Below are 14,196 nucleotides of genomic sequence, written 5' to 3' on the forward strand. Positions count from 1 at the left end.
AATCATTTGAGCAGCTATGGTAAGTCCTCTAGTTGTTGCTATTGGTAACAGTCGTCTTGCTGTGTTAGGGTGGTCTAGCTCTGTGAGTCCCCTTGCAAACCTCCCAGTCGGACTCATTTCCCTCTGCTGCCATGAAGATTTCTAGGGACTCTGACAAGCCCCCGTGTGAAGTTCAGAGCCTGATGCCTGCAGACCCCACCTTGCCTTACAGGCTGGCGTCCTTGCGGGGAAAGTAGTGAGGTCCTGCTGATAGGACTCCTTTGGGCCAGTCCATGCAGGGGCTTTATGATCTCGCTTCTTTTTCTGAGGTCATCCCTACTCTGCAACCCCCACTGACACCCTACCCCCATCCCTGCTGTGTCCCCACAGCCCTGGGCTCGCCCTGCAGCCCCGTGGATGAAGCTCGGGTCACCAATCAAACTGGGGGCTCCCTGATGGTGGGCCCAGGTCTTCTTCTCTGAGTCTCCTTCATCTGGGGGGCCTCTCTTCACTGTGGGCCCGCAGAAGGCGGAGCTCAGAGAAGGAAATGGTAAAGAATAATGACCTGGTAGGGCAAGAAGTGTCCGGTGGCTACCACCTCTCCAGGCCCTTGCTGTCAGGACAGGCACACAGGCAGACTTACAGACACAGTGGAAGGGGGAGGGGTGCTCAGCCCCTCCCTGTTGGGGACACGGAGGCCCACTTCAGGACCGGGGCTGAGCTGGGCACAGTGTCCTGCAATCCTGTGAATATTTAGCTGGTTCTATCCCCTTTGCTGGCTCCTGCCTATGTAAACAGCCGCCAGAGTAGGGGAGGCAGAAGCGGGTGGCAGCAGCAGCAGCAGGGGGCCGTGGGGAGGGAAGAGGGTCCAGGCTCACAAGGAGGACAGACTAGGTCGCTGACTGAGGGAGCCACCTCTGAGCCCCACCATGGACAGCAGGGCGTGGGGTGCCTGCATTCTCTGCTTGCTGAGCCCATTGCCAGTTGTGAGTAGCCGACACAGACCCTCCGGCCTCGTCTGCTGGGCTCCGGAGCCGGGAGCCGCGGAGCTATATGGGGGTCCAGCTGGAGCCTGGTGGGGTCCCTGCTGCTCTCCCCCAGCCCAGGAGTTTCTTCCTACTAAGCAGGTTACTGGCCATGGCTCAGAGAACCCCTGCCCCATCCCCTCCACTTCCCCTCTCCTCTTCCCCTCTTCTTCCCTCCCTCCCCTCCCCTTCCCTTTGCAGCTGCTTGGCTCTGGGTAGCTCTGACTAGGAAAACCTGGCTAAGCTGAGTTAGCCTCCCTGTTGCTGCTTTCCAGGCCCTGTCCGGCCCGCCCTCCGGGGGAGGTAGTTAGGGCCTCTCTGGTTCGGCTCCTGTCTCCCAAGTCCTCTCTGAGCTAACTCTTCCACAGAATCTCCAGACCCCTCCCTATCCCCAGCACACCAGGAGCCACACCCTCCTTAGGTTGCTGCCTTTTAAGAGGGTGTTTCCAGGGGCCAGGTGGGCCTGCGCAGGAAGTGGAGGACAGCCGCTCCCCTCCCGCACTGGGGGTACTGTTCCTCTCTTGATACGGCGGGGGGGGGGGGGGGGGGGGCGCTGCTGGAGGAGCTTTTGGCAAACAGATGTGCTGGAGATTGAGGTGCCCCTCAGGGGTCAGGGGCCCACCCTGAATGTGCTGCGATTTCCCAGCATGTTTTCCAGGAGTTAGCACAAGGGACACAGGGACCAGGCCAGGACAACAAGGTACTGGGTGGGAAGCTCGGCGCATGTGGACTGAGGTCCCCTTCTCCCTCTGCGGTGCGTGTGTGCACATCTGTGTGCAGGGGCCGCCATGCCTCCCAAGCACCGTGCCTCACCTGCCCCCGCGGGCCGAGCCTTGGGCTGGAACCCCAGCACCAGGAGCTGGTTGTGTGGCCTGGGCAAGTCCCCCACCCTTCCTGAGCCTCACTTGACTCTTTTGTAAAGAAGGAGATCATATCTTCTCTCCGGGGCTGCTGTGCATTGAGTGGGATCTGATTTGTCAAGGGCTAGGCGTAGGTAACTTCTTTTTATTTATTTATTTATTTATTTTTGGTAATTTCAGTACAGTTGACACACCCTGTTACATTAGTTTCAGGGATAACGCATAGTGATTTGACTAGTTTATATGTCATGCTGTGCTCTCCGCAAGTGTAGCTCCCATCTGTCCCCATACAACGCTATTACAGTACTGCCGACTTTATTCCTTGCGCTGCACTTTTCCTCCCTGCACCTTATTCATTCCATACCTGGAAGCCTGTGTCTCCCACTCTTCTTCACCTGTCTTGTCCCACCCCTGACCTTGTTTTTTGTTTGTTTTTTTTTTTTGCCATACAAGAACTCCTACTGCTTTCCCTTCTGCAGTGAGGGAGTCTTCTTCCTCTCTTCTGTGTGCACCCCACCGTAACCATGCATGCTCTCTCAGCTCCCCCCCCACTGTTCCCCCCCACCAGCCTCCTTCACATCTCCTTATCTGGCTCTGACATTCCTGCTGCCCTCTTATAAGGACCTCCTGTCCACCCAGATAATCCAGGATAATCTCCCCATCAAAAGATCATTAACTTAATCCCAGCTGCAAAGTTCCTTTGGCTCTGCTGGATGGCGTACTCAGTTTTCAGGGATTAGGATTAGACGTTGTGTGTACAGGGGGCGTTGTTCCACCGACCAAGGTACTTTGTGTAGAATTGTATCCAGGGAGCAGGAGTGCAGAATGGGGGGAGGAGAGCAGGGATGGAGGAAAAGCCCCACACAAACGAGTCGTGGGCTCAGCCAGCTCCAGGAGATCTTCCAAAGACTTGTGTTCGACGTGTTTCAGAACTTACTCCCATGAGATGAAATTGGAAAGCATCTGTCCAAGTGTCCACCTTTCTTTCCTTCCTCCCTTCCCCTTCCTCCCTCCCCCACTTCCTTCCTCCTCTCTTCCTTTCCCTCCTCCACCAAGTGCCCTTGTCAGTGCCGTGAGCCAGGCCCTGTGCTTAGGAGCAGGGACACAAAATGCTTCAGGCTTTGTCTCTGTTCTAAGGTCTCTGGGACCAGAGAACCCAGAAGGAACAGCCGATCGGCTTGGCCTATCCACTTACCTCCTTCCCGCAGGTATCTGGCCACGTGCACCCGGAGTGTGATTTCATCGCCCAACTGAGAGAGGATGAGAGGTCGTGTCTGCAAGCAGCAGAAGGGATGTCCAACACCACCCTGGGTACGGCTGCTTGGGAGGGAAGGGGTGGCTTCTCGATTCCTCTATCTCCTCTAGCCTCATCACTCCGAACGCAGAGGAGCCTGTCCCCCTGCGTCTGCTCTGCTCCCGTCTCTCTATGCAGGCTGCCCGATGACATGGGATGGGCTGCTGTGCTGGCCGATGGCGGGCTCTGGCGAGTGGGTGACTCTCTCTTGCCCCGATTTCTTCTCTCACTTCAGCTCAGAGCCAGGTAAGTGGTGGTGAGTGGGGAGATGAGGTGGTTTCATCTGGTGAAGCTAGAATACGGCAGGCGCACCCTGGCTTTGGGGGCAGTAGATCTGGATTTGAACACAAACTTCCCACCTTCCCGTGTGTCCTTGCGCAAGTCACCCAACCTCCCGACCCTCAGCTTCCTGACTTGTGACCTGGGGAAAACAAGAACTTCAACCTCGTAGGGGGTGAGGATTGGTGAGCAGAGCATGGACGTGCCGGACCGAGGGCCTGACCCCAAGTGAATGTTCTGTGGGTGTCAGCAGGAGGGCTGCCTATGGAGTGGAGGGGAGCAGAGCCCATCTGACCGTTCACATGCTACCAGCCCCCTCGTGGGGGGAGTGAGGAAGGGCTGGACCTGGAACCCAGGCCTCTGGAGGGAGGAACACCCCTCTCTGTCATTGAGAGGAGCTGTCTACAGACCCTGCCAGGACCACGGGATGGTCCACAACTCCCCCACCCATCCTGGAAAGAGAGAAGGAGCTAGAACCCGTTCTCTGTCCCCATCTCTGCATTCCTCCCAGGGGCAGTGAAGCGGGATTGCACTATCACGGGCTGGTCTGAGCCCTTCCCACCTTACCCTGTGGCCTGCCCTGTGCCCCTAGAGCTGCTGACGGAGGAGGTAAGAGGCTCCTGGTATCTTGGAGGAAGGGTCACCATGGATGTTTGTAGGGATGGTAGACTACACAACTGGAGGGGTTACTATTTCCATTGTAGCTAGCAGGTTGGAATATTAATTGCAGAAGTTTCCAGAAGATGGCAGTGTCTAGAAGAGAGAAGGCCCTGTTCTTTCACTAATTGCTCAAGGGTGATGCATGAGCCATGGTGCTGGGCAAGAGGGGAGGCAGAGGCAGGGTGGGAGATGTGCCGGCTGCCCTCTCTGTGCCCAGGCCTCCAGGACAGGAGCTTTGAGCGTTTCCAGGGAAACAGAGGCTCCTAGTGGTCCTGGGCAAGCTCCTTCCCTTCTCTGGTCCTCAGTCTGTGGAGTGGTGTGCATGCCCCACACTTCTGAATTGAGCAGGGCCTTTGCAAGGTGCTTCCGTACCCCCGGTCCCTAATCTCTTTCCCCTCAGCCCTGCAAGGGAAGGCATGAGTCTGACCATTTTTCAGATGAAAAGACAGACACAGGTGGTGATTGCCTGCATCCCTCAGGGGTCCTCAATCCCCTCCCTCGGGCTACATCCTCCATCTCCATCTTGGGGGTAGGGGTGGGTTGTCCAGGCTGGACTTCGATGGATCCAAATACTTGGTCATAGAAAGAACTTTTCCCTGTGGCTGTCATTGGCTGCCCCCTTTCTTTGGGGGATGTTGGGTGCCCAAGATGGTGAGGAAGTAGGTTGTCAATAAACAAGCCCCATTTCCTTGTGAGCTTTTTTGTTTTTAATGTTATATTAGTCACCATACAGTATTTCATTAGTTTTCAATGTAGTGTTCCATGATTCATTATTTGCCTATAACACCTGGTGCTCATTGCAATATGTGCCCTCCTTAATACCCATGAGCTTTTGTCATTCCTCAATGAATGACAAAATAGGCCAATGAATGAAGGAAGCTGTGATTTCTCTGCTGCCTGTCGCGCCCCAGGAGCAGTGAGAGTCAATCTCGTCTCCCTCTCCCCTCCCTTTCTCTCCCCCCAACCACTGCCACCGCCCACCAACAGGTCAGGTGCAAAACAGGCTGTAAACAAACACTTCTGTTCATGAGGGAGCTTGCCATGGTTCTCACGGGCGCCCCTGCCCCCAGATGGGGCGTTCTGGGGTAGAACTGAGAGCCTTCACCTGCTCGGTCATCAAGCTTCCCCTTTTCTAAAAGTGCAGCCTCTGAGGCTTTCTCCATCTCTACCCTTCCAGAAATCCTACTTCTCCACGGTGAAGATTATCTACACGCTGGGCCATAGCATCTCCGTCGTGGCCCTCTTTGTGGCCATTGCCATCCTGGTTGCTCTCAGGTTTGCCGTCCTCTTCACCTGCTCGAGAACCTTCGCTGCCTCCCTATTGTCCATAGCACTAAGCCAGATTCCTTGCTTGGACCTTTGGGAGGTTCCCGGGTCTAGGCACCATAGCCATTCCTGGCTTTTCCTTTCCTTTCCATGGAGTGTTCCCTTCCCACCCCTCGCACTCCAGGACTCACTGCCATCTCTACACCTTTGCTCACATGGAACTTACTCTATTTGCTTGGAATGCCCGGTTACTTCATCCTTGATATATTTATATCTGTCAAAAGTTGAAGCCCAGCTCCCATCTGCTTTAAGAATCCTCTTTGCCTCCCCCCTGTGAAATCCTTCTTGACTATTCCAACCCTTTGACCGTTGCCCGTCTTGAGCACCCCCAACTTCAGAGTCTGAGCCCCCCACACGTCTTGTGCTGTTGTCTGTCTAATGGGGCCGTGCCTCATCTCTCTGTGCACCTAGGGGGCTCCCCTGGGTGGTACCCTGCCATTTCTGCCTCTGTCGCCCAGACTCTGAGCTCCCCTAAGGCAGGGACTGGTCCTCTCTGTCCTCTCACCTCTGCTGAGCCCAGGGTAGGGCTTGCTCAGCTGTCCTGCACGGACACCTGCAGCTCCAAGAGCAGCCCGGTCTGACTCAAGTCAGTCCAGTTCGTCTCCCACCATGCTCACCCTCCTCCCGCCCCGCTCCTCCAGGAGGCTCCACTGTCCCCGGAACTACATCCACACCCAGCTGTTCATCACCTTTATCCTCAAGGCGGGCGCTGTGTTCCTGAAGGACGCTACCCTCTTCCACGGGGAGAACACAGACCACTGCAGCTTCTCCACTGTAACCACTGGGGCTGGAGGGCCCAGGGTGGGTGGGGGAAGGAAGGTTGCATTAGAGACGTAGAAGGTCCCCCACCCCCCACCAGCCTGCCCAGTCCTGTGGGCTGACCCTGGGGCTCTGCAATTGCCAATTACAGAACAGGAAACACCCTAACACCCTCTCCCTTCCTGCCTCTCTCCGGAGTCTGGTCCTAAATCCGCATGCCATTTCTCGGACGGTGGGGCCAATCCATGTCATTTCCCATATTCCACGTTCCCCTTTCTGTTCTTATTCCATACTCCTACCTAGCCCACACTTCACCCCAGCAGCCTTTGCATTTCCTACCTCCCCGAACACGCCAGCCTGTCTGTGGCTGCCTGGGGGATGTGTGGGGCCAGGCAGAGCCGGGTCCCTCCCTCAAGAAGCACCCATGGGGCCCTGGGGACAGAATGCACCAGATTATGGGACCACAGAGTGGGGGAGGGGGTGTTGAGGGCTGGACTTCAGGGAGAAGGCAGCTTTGGAGCTGGGGGCGGGGCGGGGAGGGAGGACACGTTAACTGGAGGGACCAGGGTGAACAGACTCTCACAGACAGGAAAACATGAAGCCTGTCCAAGAACCAGAGGAGTCATATGGGGCCAGGGAGGTGGGAGAAGCAGAGGAGAATGAAAATAAAAGGTGGTTGGGGGCAGCGTGGAGTCCCCGCACTCCCCAGGTACACTAAAATTGTGCTGGAAATGGACAGATACACAGACGGGCAAGGCAACAATGACCTTGAACAAATGAAAGAAATAGTAATAATGATACGTATTGAGCACTTACGTGGTGGCATTGGCCTAAATGCTTTGCAAATATTACCACCTTTTATTTCCTACGTGTGTTTTCATTTTAGTCCCATTTATACATGAGTGGGCCTGGGGCCGAGCTCAGGCCCCCTGAGCTCAGAGGCAGTGCTCTTCACCCTGACAGAGGAGCGAGTCCTGCAGTGAATGAGCGAATGCGGGGTGAGGGAGCTGTATGTTTGCAGGAAGGAATGGGGGGTCCTATGCACAGTTCTGGGGATGGACGTGGGGTCAGGAAGGGCTGACCGAAAGTAACAATTCATATGCAGCGTTTCCATCTAATCCTCATGATGAGACCATGCGATAGGTATTGGAAGTATTTCCTTTTACAGATGAAAAGGTGAGTCTCGGAGGTTACCCAGCTAACACATGATAAACGTGAACCCAGACTCCAAATCTGCTCTCTTAACCACCACATTGTACTACCACGCAGCCCAAGGTGAAGGGTCCTGAGTGGGGTGGGGGCTCCCGTGGGTGTCCAGCTCTGAAGAAGCCAGGCCCCGGCCCACAGGTTCTGTGCAAGGTCTCTGTGGCCACCTCCCATTTCGCCACCATGACCAACTTCAGCTGGCTGTTGGTGGAAGCCGTGTACCTGACCTGCCTCTTGGCCTCCAAGTCGCCCGGCACCAGGAGAGCCTTCTGGTGGCTGGTTCTCGCCGGCTGGGGTGAGCACTAAGGCTGGGGAGGGCACCATGGGGCTAGGGGAAGGCTGGGAATGCACAGGGAGCTCACCCAAAGGTCCCTTCAGCTCACTGATGATGATGCCAGGCCCGGGGGCAGGGGGAAGAGAGAGCAGCAGGTAGTCCTACAGCTTCCTGGTCCTACCTTCCCGGTGCCCCGTGTGGCCGGCAGTGGTGGTGGCGGGTAGGGGCAGGTCTCTGAGCCTAGCATGCAGACCCCTAACTTGTGTCTCCTCTGTCCCCCCACAGGGCTTCCCCTGCTCTTTGCTGGCATGTGGGTGTGTTGTAAGGTGGCCTTTGAGGATGTGGCGTGAGTCTGGGTGGCTACCTCATCCCACGGTGCCAGGTCCCCCTGGAGTGTGGGCTGGACAGTCAGGCAGTGGAGCGGTCCTCCAAGCTGGGGAGAGGCAGAGGAGACCCCAGTCCTGCCTTCAGGGAATTCGCAGCTTGGGTGCAAGATGGGAAGGCCGTTGTGGACAGCATGGAAGGGGCAGGACCTGGGGTGGGAGGGGGCCTCACATTCTTGGGGTGCTTGGCTCAGGGAGAGGTGGGGGGTTGGAAACACAGTAAATAGGGGTCTCTTGGAACAGGGGAGGTTTTGGGGCCAGCAAGAAGCAGGTGGGTAGAGAGAGAGGGTAAGCCCAGCATGGATTGATGCGCCCCTTTGGAAGGGGGCCCAATTGGCTGAGAGAGGAGATAAGGGAGGGCAGGTATTTTTGGTGGCTCCCATCAGTCCCGGCCTGCCTCTCCCTAGGTGCTGGGACCTGGATGACAGCTCCCCTTACTGGTGGATCATCAAAGGGCCCATCGTCCTCTCTGTGGCGGTCAGTCCCTGGGGCCTGCTTTATTCTCCCTGGGTCGGCCGAGGGGGCTGTACTGCGGGAAACATGACTCCAGGCTGGGAGTCAGGACACCTGGCTTCTTCAGCCTGGCTTGGTCAGCCTCTCCGTGAGGCCCTCTCTGGACCTCAGTGTCGTACTGGTGAAACTAGGAGGGTAGTCTCCACTGGCACTCAGGCTTCTAGCTCAGAGTCGTGAGGAATCCGGTGCCTGACTGTAGATCACGAAGCCCTGCAGCGAGGCTGGCGTGCGGGAGCGGAAGGAGGGCTGTGGCGGAACCTCCCCCCCCACCCCCCGCTCCCATGCTGCAAACAGGGCAGTGGGGGCTGGTGTGCGTGGCCTCGGGGAATGCGCACATGTCCCCCAATTTTATCAAAAGTGGGGAACACTGACTTTGTGTCAGGGTAGACCCTGGGAGGTGCTGGAGGCAGGATGACAAGGCCTGACCCCCACCCTTTATTCCGGGGCTGGAGAGGGACCGTGAGCCCCTGAGCTCCAGGTGGGCCCCCCCAGTCTCCAGCATACACGTTCTAGAGCAATGATCCGTACACACCGCTCCTCCTGCACACCCCTGTGTTGGAAGGATTTGGGGTTTCTAATTCCCCAGGAGGCCGCGTCCCAGGCCACCAGTCCATTCCTGACTCTTACCTTTTACCTTCCCGCACCTCTATTTCCAGGTAAACTTTGGGCTTTTTCTTAATATTATCCGCATCCTGCTGAGGAAACTGGAACCGGCTCAGGGCAGCCTCCACACCGAGTCTCAGTACTGGTAATGTGTGTGCACACGCGTGTGCATTCGGGACGCTGGGGACACAACTGAAGTGAGAGTCGGTGTGGTTCTGTTTTATTCACCGTCCTGGACTGTGCTCCTCCCTAAGCTTCCAGAGAGAGAATAGATCTGGTCCCTGCGCTCTAGGAGATCACAACGTGGGGTGGATACAGGCTCCAAATATCCAGTGCGGGGATGGGAGTGAGGTATGGTTAGGGAAGACTTCCTGGAGGAGGTGGTCTTTGAACTAGACTTTGATGTATAGATGTTGACTGGACTAAATTGAGCATTCGGCAGCGAGAACAGCAAGATGCATGGTCCCGAAGGCAGGAAACCCTGCCTTGTACCGCACTGAGTTTGGGGGGCATGGTGTTCTCCAGGGTACCTGGTGCACAGCGTCTGCACGGGGAACTGATGGGAAGTGGGAGTGAGCAGGGGGCATGTGGGAGCTTCTGATTCCAGCCTCGGGTGCCTAGGGCTTGTCTTCTCCTGCAGGCGTCTCTCTAAATCAACACTTCTCCTCATCCCGCTGTTTGGAATTCACTATGTCATCTTCAACTTTCTGCCCGACAGTGCTGGCCTGGGCATCCGCCTCCCCCTGGAGCTGGGACTGGGCTCCTTCCAGGTGGGGGCCCCCACAGGGACTCTTCCCACTGAGTCCTTGGGCAGGAGGGAGGTGGTGCTGCCCATGGGTCTGGTAGAGTTCATGGTAGGTTGAGGGTTACTAGGCTGGTTATTCTTTCTTTCATCCATCTCTCTCTCTCTATTCATTCACTTCCCCTGAACCCACCTACTCATCCTTTACCCATCCATCTACCCATCATCCATCCATCCATTTATCCAACTATCTATCCATCCATCCATCCATCCACCTAGCTATCTACCCATGCATCTAGCATCCACTTATCCATTCATCCAACCATTCATCACCCACCCACACACCTATCATCTACTTATCTGTCCATCCAACATTTACTGAGCACCTATTATGTGCCAGGATCTGTGCTCAGTACTGGGGGATGCAGAAATAAAGAAAATCAGAGAAGCAGGATCAACACTACAGCCTTAACAGGCTTGCTATGATGATTCCATGAGACAATGCGCCTGGCTGTAGTAAGAGATGAATGCACCTCCTTCCCTTTCCCCAAAGACCTGGCCCAGGCCACAGCCTGGAGGTGGGTAGAGGAAAAGATAGTAGAAAGACTGTGGACATCTTATGGCCAGGCCACAGTATTCTGATGTGGTCCTTTCTCTTTGGCCCCACAGGGCTTCATCGTTGCTATCCTGTACTGCTTCCTCAACCAAGAGGTATATAATTTCCAGGCTATCCTTAGTCATTGAGCCTTCCTTTCCACCAGACCAAGGTCACATCTCTTCTTCCCAGGCCCTGTAAATCCCAGCTCAAGCCAAACCTTGACTCCTGTGGTCCTTTGGGAAGCTTAGTCTATCCTGAGCTTCTAGATCAAGCTGAGCCTGATTGCTTCTGGTCAATGTCCTTTATCCATCCCTCCTCTGGGCTGGACTATATATACTACCCATTTGGGACCAGGAATGGTCTTAAAGGATCCCCCAACTCTGTGCTCCTAAAACTGAACAAAAGGGAGAGTGGAGGAGGGAATAAACCAGCTCTGGGAGAGACAGAAAACAGAGACAGGAACAGAAAAAGTCAGGGGAAAGCATAAAGGGAACTAGGAAAATAGAGTCAGGAGCAACAGGGGGGAAGATGGAGAACAGAGCCAGGGATCCTGAGAGAAAACACCTGGAAGAGAGGGACTGATGAAGAGAACAGACCAAACAGAAGAGGACGCACCCATGACTAGAGAGTGCTGATATGCTTGCAGAAGTATGAAAAGATGGCAGAGAGAGGAAAATGAAAACATCCCACCCTGGAAGAACCTTGCATCTGTCCCTTAGGACAGACTTGCTTTGTGGGAGAGATAAGAGAATTTAGCTCAGCATCCTAGACCCCAGGCCCTGCTGCTGTGTGCACGGCAGAGTGACGGGCTCCTTCTGGTGGTATGGATTTGCCGTGGGCTCGGACCTGCCAGAGTCCTGGGTGCACATGCCCTCTGCCAGCTGTGGAACAGTTCTCTCCCTCTCCCGCCGCCTCTGTCCCTAACTGGCTCCCACGCCGCTGACTACTCCCACCCCAGCCACCCTGAGTTTCACACAGCCTTATCGGGGGTCTGGGTGCAAACACAGGACTGCAGTATCTGTTTGTAGTGGCCCTTGGGTCCTGTGGACATTGACATGGGTGAGGAACGGCCTTGGCTGAGGCTGGGGGGACTTGGGAAAAAGGCTTCCATGGAGAGCTGTGAAGGGATCCGTCCTGGGAAATCATGTTGGAGACCGGATAGTTACATACCTCTGGTGACGGGGAGCTTACTACTCAAAATAGCTCTTCTGTTGTTAAGCACCTGTGGGAAAGCTCACCTTTATGTTGAAGAGAAATCTGTCTCCCTTTTGTCTTTCACTAAAGCTGAAGTTCAGCTCTGTCAGGTGGCTCACAGCCTCTCAGCTCCCTCTGACCCCAACAGCCCCTTGGAGGTGTGACCGCTCAGATTCCCCTGCCCTCTCCCTCCCCCACCCAGCTGCTTACAGGAATCCCAGTCCCCTCATCTACAGCTCCTTAGACAGGGTTCTGTCTTTTCTCCCTTTAGGTCATTTCCTCTGGGCAGGTTCCCAGTGGCCATAGTTCAGTTCGGTGGGCAGGGCAGGACTGAATCCCAGAGCAGCACATGGTCTAAGCCACTCAGGGAGGGCAGTGTGGTTAGTTGGTCAGAAACTGAAGAAAGCACCCATAGAAAATGTCTTTAACTGGACTCACACAAAGGCAGTGCTAAAAGAGAAAAGAGCTAAAGGGAATGGCCAGGAATACTCACAGGAAGGAGGAAGCAGTATCTTCTAGAGGTAATACTTTGCGGTGGCTACGGCCAATAGTGGCTTCTCCTCTCCCAGGAATCCATGTCTCTGTTTCTCCTGCATGGTCTCTCCCTGTACCCTCAGTCCCACTGGGGTGGAGCACAGAAGCAGTAGTGCGACCTTCCTAACATCCTCTCCCTTGTCCCTGGAGGTGAGGACCGAGATCTTGCGGCGGTGGCATGGCCATGACCCTGAGCTGCTGCCAGCCCGGAGGGCCCTCACCAAGTGGACGATGCCTTCCCGCTCCGGGGTGAAGGTGTTGACGTCTGTATGCTAGGCTGGCCGCGTCACGCAGCTGGAGCCCACCCCTGAACTTGGGCAGCTACGGTGGGCCCAGGACCTGCAGGAGCAAGAGGGACCCACGCCCCAGAGAGCCCTCAGGCCACGCCTCTGCCCCAGCTCCTGCCCTGGCCAGGGACAACCCTTTCACCCTGTCCTGCACCTGACCTGCACCTGACCCTAGGTCCCTGGTGTCTATCTCTGACCTCCTGGGTTGCTCTGTCTCTATTCTCCTGTTCCTTCTCCTGGAGTCTGGGCCATAGCCCAAGGCCAGAGGAGCCAATAAACTTGTAAATGAATAGATAAATGAATAAATGATAAATAGATAAATAGATAGATAAATAGATAGATAAATAGATAAATGAATAAATGAATAGAATGAGTTTGAGCGAATACCTGCGCTGCCACGGGAGGTGGGGGGGTGGGGGGGTGGATCCTACAGCCTTGACTGGGATCTCTGGTGCAGAAGTGCCTTTATCATTCCTCTGTCATGTTCCGTCCCCGTTATTAGTCTGCTAGAGAACCCTCTTGTGTAATTTATTCCTAAAACGTATTCTCTCTTGTCTTTATCTCCTCATCCCTCTCCTCCCACAGGCAAACAGTCCAATGTGCTTAACGTGAATATTTGTGTTTCTGTGCGTTCTTGCAAAATATGTAGTATTTTGTGTGTGTCTGTACTTATGATTTACATAAATTGTGTCGCTTAGATGCTTCATCCTGCTTCTAGCATTCTCCCCTCAGCGCTCTGCTTTGAAGACACGCGCCCGGGTTGTGGTGTGCTCATCTGGTCTCTTGTTTTGACTGCCATATGGTGTCACCTGGTGTCACCGCCCACGTCTGACCCGCCCTGTCTCCGCTTCGCCGCTGCACGTGAATATTCACGCGTGTGTCCCCGCGTGCACCTGTGCAAGTGAGCCTTTCTCCGGGACACGGACCCAGGAGCAAAAGTGCCGGGTCATCACGTATGCCTTTTCTTCTGCGATGAGGTACTGCCAGATTGCGTTCCAGAATGCTTGCAAAATCTGCACTCCCACCAGCAGCTCCACCAACACTTGGCATTACCCAGCTTTTTAATGTTTGCAAGTCAAATGGGTGTAAAGGGACATCTCATTGTTGTTTCAATTTGCATTTCTCTGATAACTAATGAGCGTGAGCATCTCTTCCAGGGCCTGTTAGCCTTTTGGGTTTGGGCTTCTGGAAATCGCTTGGGTCCCTTTCCCTATTTTTCTCTGGCATGGAGATTTCCCAATTCCAGGTCTTTCCCTCATGTTCTCTCCATTGTGTGCCTTCCTGTGTCCATAGCCTGCTGCCTGCTGCGCCCCACTCAGGTGAGGCCCCCCGATGTAATGCATCATCACGGTCAGTCCTTCCCCCTCCCTATTCCTTGGTGGCAGGGAGGAGAATGAGAACTGGGTGCTGTCCCTGGGAGTCTTTGTAGACTGAGGGGAGATTTGAGCTCAGAGAACAGGCAGAAACGGACCCTGCAGGTCAGCATGAAATCGCTCTATTCTTGTTAGCCCACAGCAGATCTGTGGCGTGAAATTCAGCTCCTTTCCCTGGCCTCCAGGAAGCATTCCAGTCTTCCCTGCCATTCTTACTCTGATGCACCCCCTCCTCCCTCCCAGTCATGAGTGTTCCAGTGAAAGGAGACTCAGCCAGATGAAACCCAAGGTCACATTGGTGGCCATG

At 55.1% G+C, this 14,196-nt stretch overlaps 1 protein-coding gene across 5 annotated transcripts; it reads left to right on the forward strand.

Annotated features, from left to right (window-relative positions):
* Nucleotides 1-768: 768 nt before the first annotated feature.
* Nucleotides 769-12,812, forward strand: GHRHR (growth hormone releasing hormone receptor). 5 transcript variants are annotated; one of them, XM_019799689.2, is made up of 13 exons: nucleotides 769-965; nucleotides 3,073-3,175; nucleotides 3,297-3,404; nucleotides 3,949-4,046; nucleotides 5,275-5,372; nucleotides 6,065-6,197; nucleotides 7,530-7,683; nucleotides 7,948-8,008; nucleotides 8,453-8,522; nucleotides 9,215-9,306; nucleotides 9,880-9,931; nucleotides 10,573-10,614; nucleotides 12,380-12,811. In XM_019799689.2, exons 1-13 carry the CDS (start codon nucleotides 909-911, stop codon nucleotides 12,503-12,505), a joined length of 1,194 nt encoding a protein of 397 aa, XP_019655248.1. In that variant the 5' UTR covers nucleotides 769-908; the 3' UTR covers nucleotides 12,506-12,811. The 5 variants fall into 5 exon arrangements, with proteins under 5 accessions (XP_019655248.1, XP_019655249.1, XP_034525868.1 ...); XM_019799690.2 differs by lacking the exon at nucleotides 12,380-12,811 and adding an exon at nucleotides 12,313-12,357 and having other exon boundaries at nucleotides 9,802-9,931; XM_002919260.4 differs by having other exon boundaries at nucleotides 770-965; nucleotides 9,802-9,931.
* The last annotated feature ends 1,384 nt before the right edge of the window (nucleotides 12,813-14,196 follow it).

Source organism: Ailuropoda melanoleuca, chromosome 1 (genome assembly GCF_002007445.2).
Source record: "Ailuropoda melanoleuca isolate Jingjing chromosome 1, ASM200744v2, whole genome shotgun sequence".
NCBI lineage: Eukaryota > Metazoa > Chordata > Mammalia > Carnivora > Ursidae > Ailuropoda > Ailuropoda melanoleuca.

What these genes read in the sequence shown, in the direction of transcription:
- GHRHR (XM_002919260.4), top strand. Translation starts at nt 909, where the DNA reads ATGGACAGCAGGGCGTGGGGTGCCTGCATTCTCTGCTTGCTGAGCCCA. An exon ending in TGCTGAGCCCATTGCCAGTT is followed by an intron (nt 966 to 3,072) that starts GTGAGTAGCCGA and finishes TCCTTCCCGCAG; the next exon opens with GTATCTGGCCACGTGCACCC. An exon ending in GTGGCCTTTGAGGATGTGGC is followed by an intron (nt 8,009 to 8,452) that starts GTGAGTCTGGGT and finishes GCCTCTCCCTAG; the next exon opens with GTGCTGGGACCTGGATGACA.